The sequence below is a fragment of the Panthera uncia genome, chromosome D4, assembly GCF_023721935.1.
Source record: "Panthera uncia isolate 11264 chromosome D4, Puncia_PCG_1.0, whole genome shotgun sequence".
Lineage (NCBI taxonomy): Eukaryota > Metazoa > Chordata > Mammalia > Carnivora > Felidae > Panthera > Panthera uncia.
The window spans coordinates 31,913,588-31,933,573 of NC_064807.1; the positions used below are offsets into that span (position 1 = coordinate 31,913,588).

Genomic DNA, 19,986 nt, shown 5'->3' on the forward strand with positions numbered 1-19,986 from the left:
CATACAGTTGCTCTATATTAAGGACTTACATCTCCATTGTGGAAGATTTTACTTTTAAGAGGCTAGGCCTTTCCATTTAAGGAAATTCTTGCAAGGAGTTGGCTCTTGAATCAGATGCAGGGTCAGCAAGGCCACATCTTCATCTGGGGGCAGAAAGCAGAGTCAGGTCCCAGGTGGTTCAGAAAAATATCCCTTCTCTTAGAATAGCTTTTCCCCAGACTTTTATTTCTTTTAATTTTTTTTAATGTTTATTTTTTTTGAGAGAGAGAGACAGAATGTGAATGTGGGAGGAACAGAGAGAGGGAGACACAGAATCTGAAGCAGGCTCCAGTCTCTGAGCTGTCTTCACAGAGCCCAACGCGGGGCTCGAACCCACGAACTGTGAGATCATGACCTGAGCCGAAGTCGGGTGCTTAACTGACTGAGCCACCCAGGTGCCCTTCCAGACTTTTATTTCTGATCCTTTAATCTGGTTGGGTAAAAGAACATTATCTCAGATATATTTCCTGGAAACAACCAAATGCACTGGAAAAATGTTAGGACATACATTGTGTGGGACACCTTATTTATTTTGCAAATAGGCAATACTTACTCCTGAGGGCCTAAAGAGCCCCTGAAATCACTTTGAAGCCATCTGTGGGACTGAGGCCTCATGTGTTTTTAACATGAGTGTTCATAGTTACCCTCTATAGAGCTTTGATTATTAGATCTCTTATCTGACAGCCTCGGTTATCTTTATCTCTCTCAAATGTGTAATATGTGGCTTCACAGAAAAGAATATATTGCTGAACTTTTTATTCTGGCCTTGTAAAACTGCAAATTAATCCTGATTTAAAAAAAAAATTAAGAAAGATCTGCATCTTGGTTCAGGTGTTTGGTTTTTACCACAAAAGCAGACTCATCAGAATCCCCAGGAGAAACTTGTCTGTGTCGTGTTTCCTCCTTGGCTCTGTTTTCCCCATCACACAGCATGCATGGAACCAGGGAGCCAGTCAGCAAGACCTAGGCTTGCACTGCAGGAAGGAGTATTTACATGACACAGTTGAAATTTGGCGACTTCAAGGACCACACATACTGAGGAAATCAAGTCTTCCTTTCCAAGGACCACTTACCTGGTTTCACTTTTTAGCATAGGTAAGGTATGTTTCCATGTAAAATGCTTGCGCACTTTTTCCACAGAATTAATGTATCTCAGTACCCAGAAAATTTTAAGCTCTTTAGCAATTTATAGTCTTTTTTAAAAAAGAAAATAATTAAGGCACGCTTTATTGTCTGATAGCTTGTGAAGAAAATTAGGTAGTGACACTAATCCCATATTTTAACATTGGTATTAGAATGAAGAACTATGGATACAGTAGAGAAATACAAATGGAATGTGTCAACAGACAGACAATAGGAAAGGGTATTTGACATTCCAACATCTTGTAAAGCACAAGAGATAGGGTTTCTCAATTCTTTCATGTAGAGTACCGTAATTAGATGCCATAGTCATAATGCAACCCATAGATACCAACAAAATGCAATGAAAGTGTAGCTTTTTAAGACTATTAGCTGCAAACAATAGAAATGGCAAGTAAATAAGTTCCAACGTTTGTATCTAAGAAGTTACTTTCTAGGTCAACATAATCTGTCCACTTTTAACAAACATGATGTATAAAACCCTGGATTAACTAAAAAGCCCTTATGAGGTCTCTTTGCAGGAAGCCAGTCAGCCTGGGGACACCCCAACTTCTGTGCCCTTCCTTTCCATAAATTGTTGGTAGCCATCTTGGGGTCTGACAGTCTCACACCTGCAAATCAGCTCTTCTTTTTTTTTCCATTCTTTATCTGAAATTGGCTTTTTGTGTGTGTGTGTGTGTGTGTGTGTGTGTGTGTGAGATACCATGCATTCTGTTTATCCCACACTGTGTGTAGTGGGTCAGTGAAATTACAGAGTGTAGTATCTGAAGAAACTTAAGAAATTACTGTTTCTACATTTTTAAATAAAGCATTCTTTTAATTTTTCTTTGAGCCATTACTGAGATAACCTGGCACTCAGAAGCTTTTGCTTGTGGCAGGAAGCAATTGGAATTGAAATGCTCTTTTCTGTGGGCATCAGATACCTTAATCATTTACTTTTGGTTTTGTTTGACCCCCCTGGAGTACTAGTTAAGCCTTTTGGTTAAGTTTCCTCATATATTTTTCAGGAATAAGAAGAAAATACAAAATTTCCAACCCTTATATTCAACACCTTTTAATTGTACCTTCAAATCTGTTATTATATATCTTTATCATGTGTTTGGAGTAAAGACTGGTGTCCTTACTAGATACTGAGAAGTAATTTTTGCCAAGGCTATAGGGACCACAGAGATTACCTTCAGGTGATATTTGAGAGAACATGGGGGGGAAAGAAAGGGTTCCTGCTACAGAACCTCTCAGTTTTTTCCCATCCCTTCCGCCTCCACAGGAACCCCACATATCTTTTTCAAGCACAGTGCTTGGCACAGAGATGCACTTAAGTAAAACTAGATAGCTTGATAGATGGATGTTCATTTTCTTGATTAACAATGGAAAGATTTTAACACTGGTGTGACGGCCAGGCAAATTCTGTGCTTCTGCTGTCATGAGGAGTGGTAGAAAGCTGTTAGCTGGTTCTTCTTCCATTGTTCCTATGGCTATTTCTCCTGAAATTTCAAAGGAAACCTAAGAAGCTTGTATTTTTGAGATCTAGTGCATCCTCTCACTGTGTGTCTCTCTCTTCCCTTCCCTCCTTCCCCTCCCTCTCTCTTCCTTCTCTCTCTTCTCTCTCTTCTCTCTCCTCCTTTCTCTCCCCCTCTCTCACTCATGCTCATATAACTACTCTGTTTTTATAGAACCACAATTGCTTATGCCACCCTAATTTTATCTTCTGTTCAAGGGGACTACCTTCCTTTGTTGGGAGCAGTGTGTCATTGCAGACTAAGGTGAATAAAAGTAATATAATAATAGCTAATATTTGTATAGTGACTTTTATAGTTTACTGTGTACGTTTATATATAACTATTTATCTCATTTGGTCCTTATAATCACCACCTCCCTGGTATTATGATTGTATACATTTTACAGATGATGAAGTGGCACTTCAGAGAAGTTCACAAATCATTAAAAGATATAGAGCTTTCAAGTCATCAGAGTCACAGCATGTGTGACATTTTATTTAGACTGTGCGGTTTTGGTAGTCACTTTTCCAACTTGAGACTATAGCTTAGGTTAGTTTACATAGTGTCATTATTTACCTGGATTTCCTTCTTAGTGGCATGGAAAAACTGTATAACCATTTAATTAGTCTAATTTATTACTTTGAATTTTCTGGTAACATTTTTTTTGCATCTATTTTAGCTATTTTGAACCCATACACCAGCTGTAATTGAGATTCAAAAATCCTTATTGGCAAGAATGCCATATAGTGATACTTGCTTCTCTCTGTTGAAAATGTCCCATCTGAGGTAATTTTTTAAAGTTGTTATTACCTTATAATTGAGCCAGTGATTTTCCTGCTCCTTTCCCCTGTTATAGTTCCTCTTAAATTGTTTTTTCTTTCAAGATTACTTTGAGTATTTTAGTTTCTTTGCATTTTCATATAAGTTTTAGAATCAACTTGTTAATTTCTACACACACACACACACACACACACACACACACACACACAGCCTGCTGTGAATGATTGAGATTTTGTTGAACCTGTAGTTCTCTCCAGATTTTACTGTTGCTACGCTGAAGGCTGAAGAGCTCCTGAAATGTAAAAGCCCAAGGCAGAGCTTCTGGGGGCAGGCATCCAGGGACTTGCATGTTCACTAGCAACTAATGAGTTTGGATGTGACTTAGGAGGAGTGCATGTCAAGTTCCATCTTAGCAGTGGGAGGCTTCCACACCCCTCCAGCTCCACCAGTCTAATGGATGTGAACTTTGCTCTCTGCTGTTTTTGAAGTAAGTTGTTTATTATTCAGAATAGAAAGCAGGTGGTGCCTACCTGTTGAGAGTTCCCTACATGGACAGAGTGAGCATCTAAAGATGGTTCTCCTGTCTCAGTCCTCTTCACTTCCCTACCAAACAAGATCTCTGAGGTGAGCTAATGACTCAGATGGAAAAGAATTAGTTTTTCCTCAGTATCTTCTGCAGCCTGTTAGTTATACTTCTACAGGCATTTTAAATGAATAAGACCTTAAATCTGCTGGGAAACTGGTTACCACCATTTCCCACTGTATTATGTTTGTACTTAAAAATGCACAAGAAGTGAAAGTACACGTGAACAAACAGACGTGTAGAAAATTAAATACTTGTGACATTTTTATGGGTCCGCATGTGCATTTCTGCTGTTGGAGCAATTATTTCTTCATGAAGCCCCAGGGATTTGGGTTTTTCCGGGTAGAAGATTTTTACCTAGCTCTTGTAATTTTACAAAGAAAGCTTTCATTACTACAAGGCAAATTTATGTGAGTGACTTCTACTACAGAAATTTGGTAAAAGAAGAATAGTGGGTATTAATTTACTCAGATCCCTCTAGGAATTTTTATAAAATGGTACCTTGAAAAAATACAATAATAATATCTCATGGGTTATTAAATCATAGAAATTAGGGAGAAATAATAAAGTTGAGAAGGTTACTGGAGATAAATGAAATGTGCTTTTTGGCCGGTTTGCTGGATAAGTTACTTCATTTCTTCAACTCTCCAGTGTTGCTGGCTCTATATACACTATTGCGTTTGGATTTACACCCTTTATTAACATCATTATATAGATGGAGAACCCAGTCAGGGATTTTCCCAAGATGACATCTCTGCCCATGACTCACCTTGTCAGACGGTGAGTGACCCTTCTTCCAGGCATAAACACAGCTAAGCCTTTGCCAGGTCTGATCAGAGAAGATATTGCCAAAGCATAGGAATCTTCCTTCCTTCTGCCACACAGGACACCTTCCCCCTGAGTCCTTGTTTTAGGGGTCTTATGTGAACTAACTGCTCTCTGCTCTCAAAAACCCAATGGGGAGAAAGATATTTGAGAATGCAGTGTACATTCCAGCCTCAGTACTTAAGTTAGATTCCTGTGTCAGTTTAGGTCACACCCGTTTTAGTCTCCATAACTTTACCCTTCACAGAAATGCCTTCATTGATTTTCATTTCGCTATTGTGTTCTTTTATCTCACTATATACAAGCACAATATTATGTAAGTAATATTGTTGTGATTTTTTTATAAGGCTGTTAGAAGGTTGGCTGCTGTGCCTTTAAATATTCCAGGTGATAAACTCTTTTTTATACTTTAGTATCAAGGAAAATTTGTCTATTAAAGGATGAGGAAAGATTTACCACTGTTTTCCACTAACTCTAGCGAGAATTTAACAATTCCCGTCAGTTCTGAGGCCACGGTGGCATTAACAGTTTCTGTGACTCTGTCCACAATAGAAACCATATTACCATTGTAACAGAGATTTAAAATATTGCTTATGTTCATCACAACTTTGAAATTAGAATATCAAGTTATTAGGCCTGCCACTAGATAATAGTATTTAATACATAATTAAAGAAGCAAAGATATTATACCACAAATTTACTTCTCAATATTATTTCAGTATAATTTGTTTCTTTTGTAATCTTTTCTTGTTTTATTTTATACATTTAAAAACATTATTCTGAGTAGGTGCCCACAGGCTGACAAGGTGGTAAAGGCCAGAGGTTTGTGACACCAAACACTCCATTCTCAAATAGCCTTCCTGGCATGTGTGCAAGAGTGCCTCCTGGCTCCTTCGGACTTGGTTCAGATGTTCCCTGTAGTGAAACCTGTGAAGGTCCCTTCCTGCCCTCATCTGGGCATTCTCAATACTTTGCATTTTGGTGAGCTTTGTCTGTCTTCCCTACTAGCCTGTGAGCTATTTGAGAGAAGGGACTCTCTCTTTCTTGTACTTTAATCTTTATCACCTAGCAAGGTGCCTTACTTATAACAAGCACTCAGTAACTGCTTATTTAAATGCCACTTTCTTTTTTTTTTTCTACTCCATGTCCATCCTTGCATTGCTTTTCCTCTTTGCATTGCTTGCCAGCTGGTTCTTGACTCTTTGGCTCAGGATTTACTACTATAGTGTACTCATCAGGTAGGCAGTGATGATTTCTTTCATTCTGTTTTATCAACACTAGCGTTAAATTTTTTGAGTTAGCCTATTCGATGTTGGAATGCCTTTGATGAACCAGGCCAGGCATTAGAAACATCTTTTTCTCCTTATTTGGGTTGTGATCATTGATAGTTAGCCATCTTTTCTTTCAAGTGTGGCCATTTATTTAAACATCAGTAGAGTCACAGAAAAGTTAGAGAGCTATGTGATAAGGGCCTGTTTCCTTTCTAAGCCCACTCCTAAGGGCAACACAGTATCGGGGGAGAAAACACTTCAACATCCTATTATTTGTGCTGCCCCTTAGAGGTGACTTAGTATGATGGAGAGGACAGGTATAGCAATGAATAGAAAAAGATTTGTTGAGGGGTTTTGTTTTTGTTTTGATGTTGTTTTTTGTTGTTGTTGTTGTTGTTATTGTTGTTTTTTAAATAGAACCCCAAACCTGAGAACAAAATCTATTCATTTTACTGAAGCATGTAAGCATGTCTTAGGAATCAGTAGTGGTTAATAAGAACAAAATAAAGGTGCCTTTTTTGTTATGTCACATTTGGCATAAATATAGGGAGATATAAAAAAGTCAGATGAAATTTTATAACTAAATTTGTGTATCATTCTACTTTACAAATCATTTCCTGAGGCCCTTCTTTCATCTTATTTAACTGAAAGATAAATGATGAGGGTAGTCTTTTCTTACTAAATAATTTGGCTTCAGCTTTTTTTGAGCATCTCAGTTAAGTAGACCTGACTATGGATTGGTTGTCATTTAAAGAACTTAGAAACTTACAAAAACTCTTATATTTTATTACATTTAGTGTTTTCAATAATTAAAGAAATATGTAATGGAAAGTACAGGGAAGTACATAAAGAGGCAAATAAACAAAATCCCACTACCTAGAGTTATATCTGCTAGCAGTTTAGTATATTTTTTCTTACTGTTCTTTTTTCTTAGTTGTGTGTGTGTGACAAACCATCACAAAATGTAGTGACTTAAAACAATGATAGTTCTTCAGCTGGAAATTCTGTAGGTCACAAATTTTGGCTGACCTCAGGGGGGTGGTTCTTCTGTTCCAGGCTGATTGCCTCATTCATCTGTGGTCAGCTACAGAACAGCTTGCCTTTTCCTAGCTGGGTTCATGTCTAGCACCTGAGCTCTGGTCCATGTGATCTCTCATCTTCCAGTAGGATAACTTGAGTTTGTTCACATGACAATCTAGAGCCCCTAGAAAGAAACCTCAGAAGTGTGCAAGGCTTTTTGAGCAAAGGCTTTAAATTGGCATTCCATTACTTCAGCTGTATTCTTTTGGCTGAGGCAGGCTAAGCCACAAGGTGAGCCCAGATTTGAAGGGTGGGGAAATAATGTCCAGTCCCTGAAAGGAAGAGCTGCAAGGTCACATTGCAAAGGATGTGAAAACAGGAAGGAATGAAGATGTATGGACATTTTTGCATCTTACCACAGTGTGTCTGTGTCATGTGTATGTGGAGAAAAATGGACAGCATGTCATTATACATTATACATTTTTCATCTCCATATAGGCTTCAAATCCAAGTTACAGATTCAACTCTGTGTATACTGGGGAGTATACTGAATATACTGGGGTGGTTAAATGGTTTCTTAGCTGAGAAGTATCTCAACGGGTGTGTAGAATAGAGGAGGTGCTCAATAAATCAGAAAAGAAAGCAAAAGAAAATGTAACTTCTTTAGGCAACTGTTTGAATTCCATTGGGTCCACCTATGGTAGGTTTTATTTATACTCTGATTTCTGTCTGTGTATCTTCTTCTCCTGGTTGATGATACCAAGGCACTCGCTATAGGAGAGCGCCTGCCTCTGAGCCCTCTCACTATCTCTCACTATAGTGAGATAGTAGCCTCTCACTATCTCTGAGATCTTGGAAGAGTCCCTTGACTGTGTACCTCAGTTACTTCATCTATTTAATGAAAATAACAACTACCTCACAGAGTTGTTGGGAGAATTTAATTAACTAAGGTATATGGACATGTATTGGTAACTCCACCTATATAATTGTGTCCCAGGAACTCTCTGATGCTTTCATGGAATGTCTATGACATTTCTTGCTTAACATTTTTTTCACATCCCCAGCATTTCAAACTGGCTCTAGCTTTCTTTAAAAGAAACTGTGCTTCTTTTTTCCTTAAACAACTGTTTGTTCATTTCTGCTTAGTGCATTTTGAAGGAAATTTAACTTTCTCAGCCTTAGCCTGTGTACTAATCTTTAAAATACGATAGCCATTTCTATAATCTGATAGAGCCTCCCTGTTAACATCAATAGATCCTTAGGCTTTTCTGACAGGAAATATTTTTGAGAACGTATAATCAGTTATGGGGAATTCTTGTCAATAAATTTTCTGTACAAAAATAAATCAGAAATCCTATCACAATAGCATTATGGAAAAAATCTGTTTTCCTTACTACTCCCTACAAAATGGTCATGCTTGAAGCTCATGGAAATTTTTACTTGGGTGAAGGCTATGTATTTAATTTGTGTGCTGGCCATCTTTCCAACCAGCCAGTTTGCATAAATTTCAGGTCCTAAGTAGGAAGAAGGTGGTTGTGTGTAGAGTCAACCTTTTCTCTGTCAAGTCTGTATCACTTTTATTTTCCCATGACTGGCCACTTCCACTTTCCAGACCCTGTGAATTTCACCATAAACTTTCTTTATTCCTTCCCCCTACTCATATACATGCCTATGCACTCCAAGAAAGAGGAACATCTTCCTGAAACTCCCCTTTGTTTCTCTTTTCCCTTTTCTGGACCATGAATTATTAGAATGAGTCCACTCCTATTATGAAAATGTGTCTGTAACCATCCTTACAGTTCGTTCATTTGTCTTTAAAAACTCATTCATTCACTTGTTCATTCATTCATCATTCATCCAGCAGTAACAGTGTTGTACATACTGTGGTGGGTGCTGTGGAACAAAAGACATGTAGGCCTGGCGCTGATGCATGGATTTTGCCCTGCTGTAGGAGGAACAGTCCAAGAAGGTGTCATTTGGGCAGGACTTGAAGACAGTTGGGAGTGGGGGGTGGAGGCCGCCTTACACGCCTTCCCTGCTAAGGACCATATAGCTTTGTGCCCATGTTTGACAAGAGTTAGAATCAGAAGTGGATGAGGTAAAGAGCAGAACAGTGATGGGACTGGATTCAGCCACTTGTGTGAAATAAGGGTGCTGCACAGTCATACATGCCAAGTACTGAGGGACAGCAGAGAAGAGTGGCTGATTAACCTGGGCTAGGGTCTTATGTATGTTCTCCACTTAACAAAAATAAAACCAGTTAACAGTAGCTAAGAACCAATTGCCTGTGAATCTAGGTAGTTTATGTACTTTATCCTGTTTTTGTAGCAAACCTTTAATGTAAATATTATCCCTCCTACAGATGAACAAACTGAGGCTGATAAAGGTTCAAGATCCCAAGATCACACAGCTAGTAAGTAGCAGAGCTTAGAATTCAAATCCAAATCATTGTTTCCTTAGAGGGTTAATTCCAATTTTAATAAGATATGCACACAGGAACTAATATCATAGTAAAATATAGTACTTGCAATCCTGACCATGAGTGTTTTTAAGTCAGTTTGACAGAGAGATCACAACATCTACAAAAATTGTTGCCAGCATGAAGTCACTAAGGGCCACTGTGGATGGCCACACAGGCTGTCATGTCGCCCCCTACACTTAGCTGAAGCCTATATAGTCCTTAGGAGCATTTGTGGGCCCAGTTTTGGAGTTATGTAACTGCAAACTGCTTTCACTCGTGTTCGTTACTATCTACATCTAAGTCGTTCTTCTTACTTTGAGAAGTTAGATATATTTAAAGGGGTTGGGTGGAGAATGAAACAGGAAACTAGGTAATTATTTTGGTGTCTGTCACATACTTTGGCCTAGCTATTAATGATGTCTGCTTCAAGCGTAGTGCACTTAAATCACTCTAGCCTTCTTACTGTTGTCTTTTGTCAAGATGTTTACACATCTACCTAACTACATCAAAAGGCAAACAAAATTTCCCCAACCAACCCAACAGTCACTGGGGAATGGTATCAAGGAGAAAAATACCCTTTTATTTTGTTAGGCATGTGAGAAACTAGATGGCAGAGCTCACTCTACAAGTAGGAGGCTGTAGGGACACACTTGTTGGGAGGCAGTCACCCCTCCATCCAAATCATGAGCACCTTTGTCCTCAGTGCCTTACTCCAGGCGCTTATCTTCCACCTGGCCTATTGTGATAAGCTCCCCACTCACCTTCTCCACCTATAGCCATACAGACCTAGATCATTTCTCTTCTATTCATTCCACCTCTCAGTAGCTTCCTTAGGCCCACAGGATAATGTCCTGACTCCTTACGATGGCAAAGGAACTTCCCTCCTTCCTTCTTCCCCTCATAGCCCCTGACCTATGCCCTTGACCATTTCTGCAGTCTTCTGCCTTCCCTCCTCCCCTGCCACACAAGAGCAGAATGTGGGGAGAGTGAGAGCCTCTTACTTAACAGGCGCCAAATGCCAGCAATTAAGTGTGGAGGGAGTGTGAGAGCAGCGGTAATCGGCATATCACTACCATCATAGTAAAGATCGGATCAGGAACAACTCGTCAGTGGTGCTAAACCTGAGCGGATGTGTACAGGAACAGGATGTTTGTATGGCATTCAAGTTTCTCCCACAGATTGCTGATTAGTTGCAAAGGAAAAATAGTGATTGTAACATGGAGGAATTGGACTACAGTTTGTTTAGGATCAAAATTAACATCACCATTGAGAGGCAGACAGGCATCATGTTCTGCCAGATGTGATATCTTGAGAAGAATACAACATTATGTGTGTGGTGTTCTGGCCAGGAATGTATAACTTTAATCCAATCATGAGGAAACATCAGGTAAATGCTCTATTGAAAAAGGGAGAAGGGGAACTGTGTCCTTCAGAAGTATCACTCACGATCATAAAAGACCAAGAATGGCTGTGAAAATGTTCCAGATTAACATAGCAGAACATAGCAGTCAAATGTTCCAGATTAACAGAGGCTAAAGAGAAGCAGCAGTACCTGACTCCCCAGGACCCTGTGCTGGAGAGCAGGGGCAGGGCGGGGGTAGGGGTGGTGTTGAAGATCATTATTGGCTCAGTTGACAAAATCAGAACATAAGTTGCATCCATGTTACATTTACTAAAGTTACTAACTCTGTTGTGGTTATGTGAAGGCAAATCGCTGTGCTTAAAAAATACACAACTGACATATTTAGGAGTAAAAGGCCTGTGATGGTGTGTGTGTGTGTGTGCGTGTGTGTGTATTGATATATATGTGTGTCAGTTGTGTATTTTCTAAACATAGGAATTACATATGTAAACATTGTGTGTGTAAATACACACATATATAAAATAGAGTCAGAATATGCAAAAAAACAGAAATGGTAAAATGTTAAAAATTATCAATAGGTAACAATAGGTGAATCTGGGTAAAAGGGTCAAGAGTATATGGGTGTTTTTGTACTACTCATATGCTTGTAACTTTTAAGTTTGAAATTATTCCCCAATAAAAAGTTTAAAAATTAAAAATATATATCATAACCATGTGAATTATTTTTTTCTAAATAAATATCTTTTCTTTTCTGTTCCTACCTTTTCCCTTTCTCCTGTTTCTTTTCTCTCATCTTTGTGTACCTCTTCTGTTAGAAGTCCAAGGCTGGCGAGAAGGGCATCTCTGTGGGGCAGACGGTCATCACGAAGCATCGGAACACCCGGTATTACAGCTGCAGAGTGATCGCTGTGACATCGCAGACCTTCTATGAGGTTGTGTTTGATGATGGCTCCTTCAGCAGAGACACATTCCCTGAGGATATAGTGGTGAGTAAATTCCTGGGGGATCTGCTCCCCAGTTTACTTTTTGTATAACTAAACTAGCTGAACCTTTTAGCAATCTTTCTTTCGGCTTTTGGAGTAACTCATTTCACTTAATATTCAACTCAGGTGTGCTTTTTGGCACTGACAAGAATTGTTTTCCAGGAGGTTCCTAGTGTTTTTCATTCTAAGTAGTAGCCATGTGTACTTTGACTCATCTTCCCAAATTCCTTTAAGTAAGTGAGAAGTGTATGTGGCTAGGAAACATCAAATGCAAATTCACCTATTCTTTTCTGTTACAGAACATTAGCATATTTGAATTCCTTTACTACCTCTTTTTCTTTATGCTTAACTGGAAATATGGCTTTTATTAATCTGACCTGACAGTGACATCTGTGATCCAACAGAAACATCTGTGGATGTTTCATATTGGAATAACACAAGTCACTTAGGAAAAAGACTGAATTTTACTGAGCTTCTTAACTGGTCTGATACAGGATGAGTAGGTGTGTGCATATGCGTGTCTGTCTGTCTTCTCCTTCCTCTGTCTCCTCAGTAAACACCTCGGGATTTAGAGGAACTCGTGAATGTGTCTCATGGGCTTTCTTTTTAATAGCATGTTTCATGAGAAGAATACTTTCCACAAAAGGTTTTTTGAAACTGAGCTCAAATCACATACTTGAGACCAGGGTTAGTCCAGTGGTCATCTTGTTATCCTTTCTATATTTAAGAGAAATGTTATTTTGGGGGAGCCGGGCCTCAATAATGTAGTTGTAACTTCTGCTTGATGCTTTGCTCTTGTTTTTACTTGGAAGGGCATTTTTTTAATGATTCTTTAATGATTATGCATTATATGTGCAATTGATAATTGAACGTTACCATAGGAGATTGCTCATTAATATTTTCAGAATCTTGGTCTCCTGGGGCAAAAGTAACATTGATTCAATTAGCTTTGTTGTGTTTACTTCTCTGTACCATTAAGAGGGGCAAATATGGGGGCGCCTGGGTGGCTCAGTCGGTTGAGCGGCCGGCTTCGGCTCGGGTCACGATCTCGCGGTCTGTGAGTTCGAGCCCTGCGTGGGGCTCTGTGCTGACAGCTCGGAGCCTGGAGCCTGTTTCCGATTCTGTGTCTCCCTCTTTCTGACCCTCCCCCGTTCATGCTCTGTCTCTCTCTGTCTAAAAAATAAATAAACGTTAAAAAAAAAAATTAAAAAAAAAAGAGGGGCAAATATGTAAACAAAGTGACCTTATTTGAAAGATTTTAAAGCAAATGAATTTAGACAAAAAAAATCCCAGGACTTGATTATACACCAAAAGGGTGAATTGTGTTTCTTTGCAGAATTCTACCTAGAGCTTCACTTTACTGCATTGCTGTTGCCATTCATAACCAGTAGCCCTTAGGTAACACATTCTCCTTGTTAGAATTAGTTATGTCTTGAAGCACTCAATCCACAGTTACTGAGTGCCTGCTGTGTGCCAACGCTGGGTGCTGGGAAAGATAATGAGAATGTGTGATTCCTGCTCAGTCTAGAGGAAGGCAGGCTGGTAAATGGGTGCTGTCTATACCATGTGAGAAATGTAATAAATGAACCAAAAGCAACTTACTACCTGTTGAGTCTGGAAGAATGAGTAAGAGACTTGACAGGGTTAGTAAGGAGCTGACACCAACATGTACCACAGTCCAGGATCACTTTAAGAATGTGTTGTGCTTGAACTGATTTCATCCTCACAACTCTACATACTGGGCACTACTATTGTTTACATTTTTCTGCTGAGGGAACTGAGGCACAAAGAGGTAAATAACTTCCCCATGGTCACACATAGCTAATAACAAGGTCACACATAGCTAATAATACCAGAAAAGGTATTCAATCCCAGAGTCTGGCTCCAGAGCCGCTGTTCCTAACCCCTGGGAAGAAAGGAGAGGAAGGGATGTGCAAGGGCAAGAAAGGCACAGAAGATGCAGGAGACGGAGGCCTTGGCCTGTCCAGGTTACATTCTCACTTCAGAATTAGCTTTCTTTTGTGCAGACTGTGACCATTGAGCTGGTAGAGTCCAGGAGACTTTGCAGGGTGGGATGGAAGATTTCTGAGTACCAATCCCCAGCCTGAGCAAGTAGTTAGGTCTTTATCCATGATAGTGTTTAATGAATCCTAAATTCCCTTTCACTTCCAAAGTCTCCATATACCCAACGTGTTCTAAGCTTTCCTAAAATGTCTTTAGCTTGTAAAATGTCTGTGATCCTGGAAGTTTTTTGAAATTCTAAAAGTCTCTCCTTTTACACCTTCTGTTTCCTCTCTCTGTGAACAAAGATGATCTTAAGTATATGTGGGTGCCGTGAGAAGAACAGGATTGTTCAGGACCACCTTGGCATTTAAGTCAATGAGAATGAAGAAACAACATTCTTTACAGCTTGATTAGCTGTCACTTAGCATATTTGATAAGGATTGAGGTTGAGCAGCAGTGTGTGTGTGTGTGTGTGTGTGTGGTCACAACTATAGCCTTGGAGGGAGGGGCTAGCATCTGCCTCTGCCTCAGTTGGTGTGAAAAGATACTTTCTGCAGGAAGAAATCAGTTATAATCATCTGCTATTATATAATCTTTTGAGTTTTTACAAGATATGAAAAAGTATAGGGGCACCTGGGTGGCCCAGTGGGTTGAACGTCTGACTCCTGATTTTGGCTCAGGTCATGATCTCATGGTTTTTGGGTTCAAGTCCCGCATCAGGCTCTGTGTTGACAGTGCTGAGCCCACTTGGAATTCTCTCTCTCTACTCCTCCTGTGCTCTCTCTCTCTCTCTCTCTCTCTCTCAAAAATAAACTTAAAAAATGTATATTGCCCTTGTAAAAAAAATTCATAGGATTGTTCAAGACCACCTTGGTCTTCTCTCCTTCACCCTCAATACTCTACCCCACCCCATCCCATCTCTTACATTTTTGATTACTTGTTCCAGACTTCTTGTATAAGTAGGAATACTTCAGTCATGTTTTATTTTCAAATATCACATACTTTCTAATAGTATCACCATTTGTTGGCTGCTGAGACCTATTTATCTTGGTGAGGAAGAGACATTCTAGCTTGACTTTTTTGGTGGCTCTGTAGGGAAGAATTTTTTTCCATTGTAATGCTGTGTTAGTCAGGGCTCTTCAGAGAAACAGCACCAGTAGGGTTTTTGTGTTTGTATTTAATATAATAAATATATTAAAAGTGTGTAATATACATATTAAAAGTGTATACATGTGTATATATATATCTTACAAGTGTATATATATTACAAGTGCATATATATTAAAATTGTGTATGTGTGTGTATATATGTATATATATGTCATATATATATGACTTTTTAATGTTTATTTATTTATTTTGAGAGAAAGAGTGTGAAAGGGGGAGGGGCAGAGAGAGAGGGAGACAAAGGATCCAAAGCAGGCCCCTCACTGACAGCAGAGAGCCTTATGCAGGGTTTGAATCCACGAATTGTAAGATCATGACCTGAGCTGAAGTCGGATGCTTAACCAACTGAGCCACCCAGGTGCCCCTATGTGACATTTTTATAAAGAATGGGCTTCCATGATTATGGAGGCTGAGAGGTCCCAAGATCTGCAGTTGGTATGCTGGAGACCCAGGAGGGGCAATGGTTTCATTCCGGGTCCAAATCTAAAGGCCTACGAACCAGGAGAGACGGTGGTGTAGTTTTAGTTTGGAAACTTGCAGGGTTGAGAAGAGCTGATTTTCATTCCAAGTCTGAAGGCAGGAAAAGCCAAGTTCCAGCTCCAAGCCACTCAGGCAGAGGAACTCCCCCTTATTTGGGGGGAGGGTCAGCCTCTTCTGTTCAGCCCTTGATTGATTGGATGAGGCCCACCCGAACTAGGGAGGGTAGTCTGCTTTACTCAGTCTATCAGTTCAGAGATTAAAACAATCCAAAAACACTTTCACAAACTCACCCTGAATAATGTTTGACCAAATATGTGGGTACTTGGTGGCCAAGTCAAGTTGATACATAAAATTAACCAGAACCTATATTTTCCTGTGTCATTTCAGAAGACTCTTTCTTCATCTTGTCATATGAGAAGCTCTGATTCTACCTCAAGGTGTAGTTTTCTTTTCCATAAAGCAGCCACATTGTTTTGGGTGGCTTGTAGCAGTCTATAGATCCACTCCAGGAGCCACATACTTTGTCCTGGTCATCATCTAGGCTTCCAAAAGCCAAGTCATGGATTTTGTAAGGCAAATTTTTAAAATTTAAAGGATTATCAAGGATTGGTTGGGGTCTGAGTTTCTCACTAAAGTTAACGAAAGCTACATGATTAAATGCCTTTGTATGTAGTATGTCAACTAGACCAGTTTGAGATGGGGAACTTGATGTTATGTTTTAAGACATAATGTGTGTGCATAATTAAGTATATTATAAATATATTCACATATAAATTGTATTTATTCCTGTATGTGATGCTGTGTAAACATGCTCACATCGCTGTTTTTTAGGCCATTAGTTGCTGCAGCTGCAGTTATCCCACTACCACGTATGATCTCCACCTACACCAGAGGTGTCTTCTGGGATAGTCCTAGGACGCCTGACACCCCAATGGGAAGTCTCATCAGGAGATAAGAAGAAGAGAGTCAGCTGTGTTTGTCTCCGTGTCTTATAGATGGTGGTAGAACTATTATTTGGTGGAAATTAGAGAAATTTTGTTTTCATTAGCTGATACACCTGTGGCATCTGACACTAAGGTGGAAAATGATTTTTATTCTCTTTGTACCTCTAATCCACACAATGTGCTTATCAGGGGTGAGTGCCTCTGGGAAGGCTCTTTTCATCAAGTGCAATATGACATCAGTGTCACTGGCTAGTGAAGAAGTAGCTTCTCTGAGCTGTGGGTGCTTGCTACCTAGAATGGGCACAGCGCAATTCCAATTTTTTAACTGTGAAAATAGCATTGAGAATATCACATTTAATTATTCTAAGCTGTTTATTTATGTACAAAGTAGATGCAACCCCTTTTGCAGCCTAAGGCTTTAGCAAAAGTTGCATTCCTTAGTTGTAGAATCATTGATTATGAATCATTTTATAAACACAACAGAAGAGAAACTTCTAATGCAGTCTGGTCTATCCATGTTTAAAAATAAACTTACCAGGCATGAAAATGACTATGTTAGGATTATGTAACTAGAAGGTATTTGGAGGAGTAGGGAGAAATATTCTTTGTACTACCAGGAAATTTCTTTCCATACCTAGGTACTTTATTTCCATGATAGCTGGAAAAATGTCCAAAATTTTTTCTCTCAACAATACACCTGCAGAATGTGTGTATCAGCCCAGTTAAACTCAGCATGCAATCTGTAGCCGTCAAGGAAAGTAATAAAAGATGTATTGCTACATGCCTCCGTCTGTCAGTCTGTGAAATTGCAACACACTTCCTGATGAATTTTTTTGTCTCCTCCTATTTTGATGGGAATGAAAGTTGCCCACCTGAGAGAATGCAACAAGCACAGTGATTCCAGGGCCTCCTTTTAGCTGCTGCTGCAACCTGGGCTCTTCTCGAATGTCTGTGCTGACACCAGAGTGATGGCTGCTTCCTTTCCTCTGAACTTAGAGCTCATTTCCGGAGAGGAGGACAGTGCAGTGAGGCCTGGATGGCTCTAGGACGTGCACTTAACATTCACCACTGGGTGTGAGAAGAGAAACAGGACCATTTAGAAATTTGACAGCAAGAGTCCATCACTGAAATTTCCATGAGGACTTGCTAGATTTTTCAGCCTCTGTTGAAATGTGAAAGAAGCACAGGAACTATAGTCTTCGGGATTCTAGGGACGGATCGTCATGGATTCTAAGGATGGATTGTCATGGCCTTCAGTGTTTCTGGGAGGTGTCATGCAGACTGAAGTTCTTAGGGCTAATTTTTTTCTCAGGACTAGGCAAATTGCTTCAACTTTCACACCTCAGTTTTTTCCCCACTAAGAAGGGAATAATAATTTCTACCTTTCTAGGATTACTGAAAGAACTAAGTGAGCTAATTGCCTGATACAGAGTTGGCACACAATGTAATATTTTATATTAATGTCAGTCTGTGGAACTTTTTTCCTCCCCATCTCATTTATGCTGCCCTTTTCTGGTCTTGATGAAATTTGTCTAGAAAGTATTTTAGAGGAACAGAATTCTGTCCTACTTGTTAGTTAAATGGGCACCCGTACATATGATATTTCACTGAATCAGTTTATCATTTCTACCTGCTGCATATAAAGCAGTCCTAGCATCTTCAGACTTTATAATAAAGGACCTAATTCTCTACACTTACGCTTGTATTTTTCTGGGTTTTAAAGTGTTATTTTAGTGGCTTTTCATAACAAACCCTGTTCCAAAGTAAGTTCATGTTCATTTCACAGATGTGATACTTGCCAAGTCACAAAAAAGCTTTGAAAAGCTCTATCCCAGCATTCCGAGCTAGGTGGTGACACAGGTCCAGGATGTGGGTCAGCCCCTACCTTTTAGGGCTATTGCCTCCATGATTTGGGGCACCTTTTTGGAAGTCTGCTCTCCGTGACTTAGTATAGCTGTGGTAGAAGACCTTGTGCCTCCTTTGATGGATACGGTGTGGAAGCTGCTGTTCAGCATCCCCTAGGGCCCCACTTGGCAAGTGTGGGTGTAGGGGTGACTCTGAATGTTCCAGAGGCAAAAGAAAATATTTGAGGGGTGTTGATAAACTTCTTAGTTGTTCCCAGAAACATTATATGCTATGGGATCCTGGAAAGCATCTTCAAATTCTTATTGACTCCTAGATTTTGAGGTTCTCTAGATTTTCAAGTCGGGTGGAGACTTCACCCCATCCCATACCATCTAGGTTATGTTTGCTCTAGATCGATGCCCCTAACCTCCCACTTCCCTTGCCAGTCTTGGTTTTCCTAGAATCAATGGACATTTGCCAGAGAAAGCTCTGGGGACTTTTGTTGGTCTAGGATTCTTCAGGTATGGCCCAAGTGGTATTTAACTGCTTAGTAGTGGTGCCCATGGTTCTCTTTCTTGACTGTGGAGCTGAGAGTCTATGAGGTGAAAGCTTTGACCAATTCCCATTAACCTGTATTCCCTTGGGAAGCCTTTTATACTCGTAAAAGAATAACTGTTATTACTTTGATTTTAATCAACATTTGATTTAAAGTTTAAATTCAAATTCAGTTGACAAAGTTTATTTTATTTATAAATTTAATAATTTTTGCATGAAAAATAAGTGCAAACTCATTAGTTCCTTGATCATCATTTATATAATGCATAAATTTAACAGATCAAATCCTAACCATTTTAAATTTAAGTAACCAAATTTCCTTGGACATCTTTAATGTAATGGTAGATACATTTAATATATATTATTAAATTATATATATATTTAATATATTAAATACATATTAATATATATTATTCTTACAAATGTTGTAATTTTTCTAAGCCTCTCGTGTCCATAACGTATAAATCAGGCACTAGTTTAGTAGTTAACATTCTCCGAATTACTTCAGAAATCTTCAAAAAACAACACATAAAGCAGTTCAGTATTTACAAAATACACTACTGCACCTTTATAAACACAATTTACAATGGAGAGACTGTGTTAGAACACAGTTTAATCAATATATAGTAAATAGAATCTACAACTGAGGGGGAATATTACTCTGTTGGCTAGGAGTTTATTTAGAAAAAATGAAGAATTTCAAGGCCATTTAGAGGAATAGAGTCTGGTCGTACCTATGAAGACTAAACCCACAGTTCCTTTCACCTGTTCATAAGCTTGCTAAACTGTGCTCTTCACTGAGGCCCCAATTAGTCTTAGAAGTTTCATGAGCTGCCTCAAGTTAGCGGGGGTGGGTACTTACCAAACCCTGGGATTTTATTCACTTTTGTATAATTCTTGTGTGGCTTCTTGCATGAAAGCCTGGGGCATACTAATGGGATTCAAGCCCTTGCTTGAATTGGACTCCCTTTCTCTTTTATAAATTGTATGTATCTCACTGACTACAATTCTGCAGCCGTCATATTGAC

At 39.2% G+C, this 19,986-nt stretch overlaps 1 protein-coding gene across 14 annotated transcripts in view; it reads left to right on the top strand.

Moving 5' to 3' along the window:
• The window catches only part of KDM4C (lysine demethylase 4C), a 432,339-nt gene that overhangs the window by 378,372 nt on the left and 33,981 nt on the right, over positions 1 to 19,986 (top strand). For 12 of the 14 annotated variants that reach the window (XM_049634710.1, XM_049634680.1, XM_049634624.1 and 9 more), the window contains 2 exons: positions 9,520 to 9,570; positions 11,797 to 11,967. In XM_049634710.1, the coding sequence (XP_049490667.1) occupies positions 9,520 to 9,570; positions 11,797 to 11,967 (222 nt within the window). The remainder of the gene's footprint in view (positions 1 to 9,519; positions 9,571 to 11,796; positions 11,968 to 19,986) is intronic. The other 2 variants (XM_049634718.1, XM_049634724.1) reach the window with 1 other exon arrangement.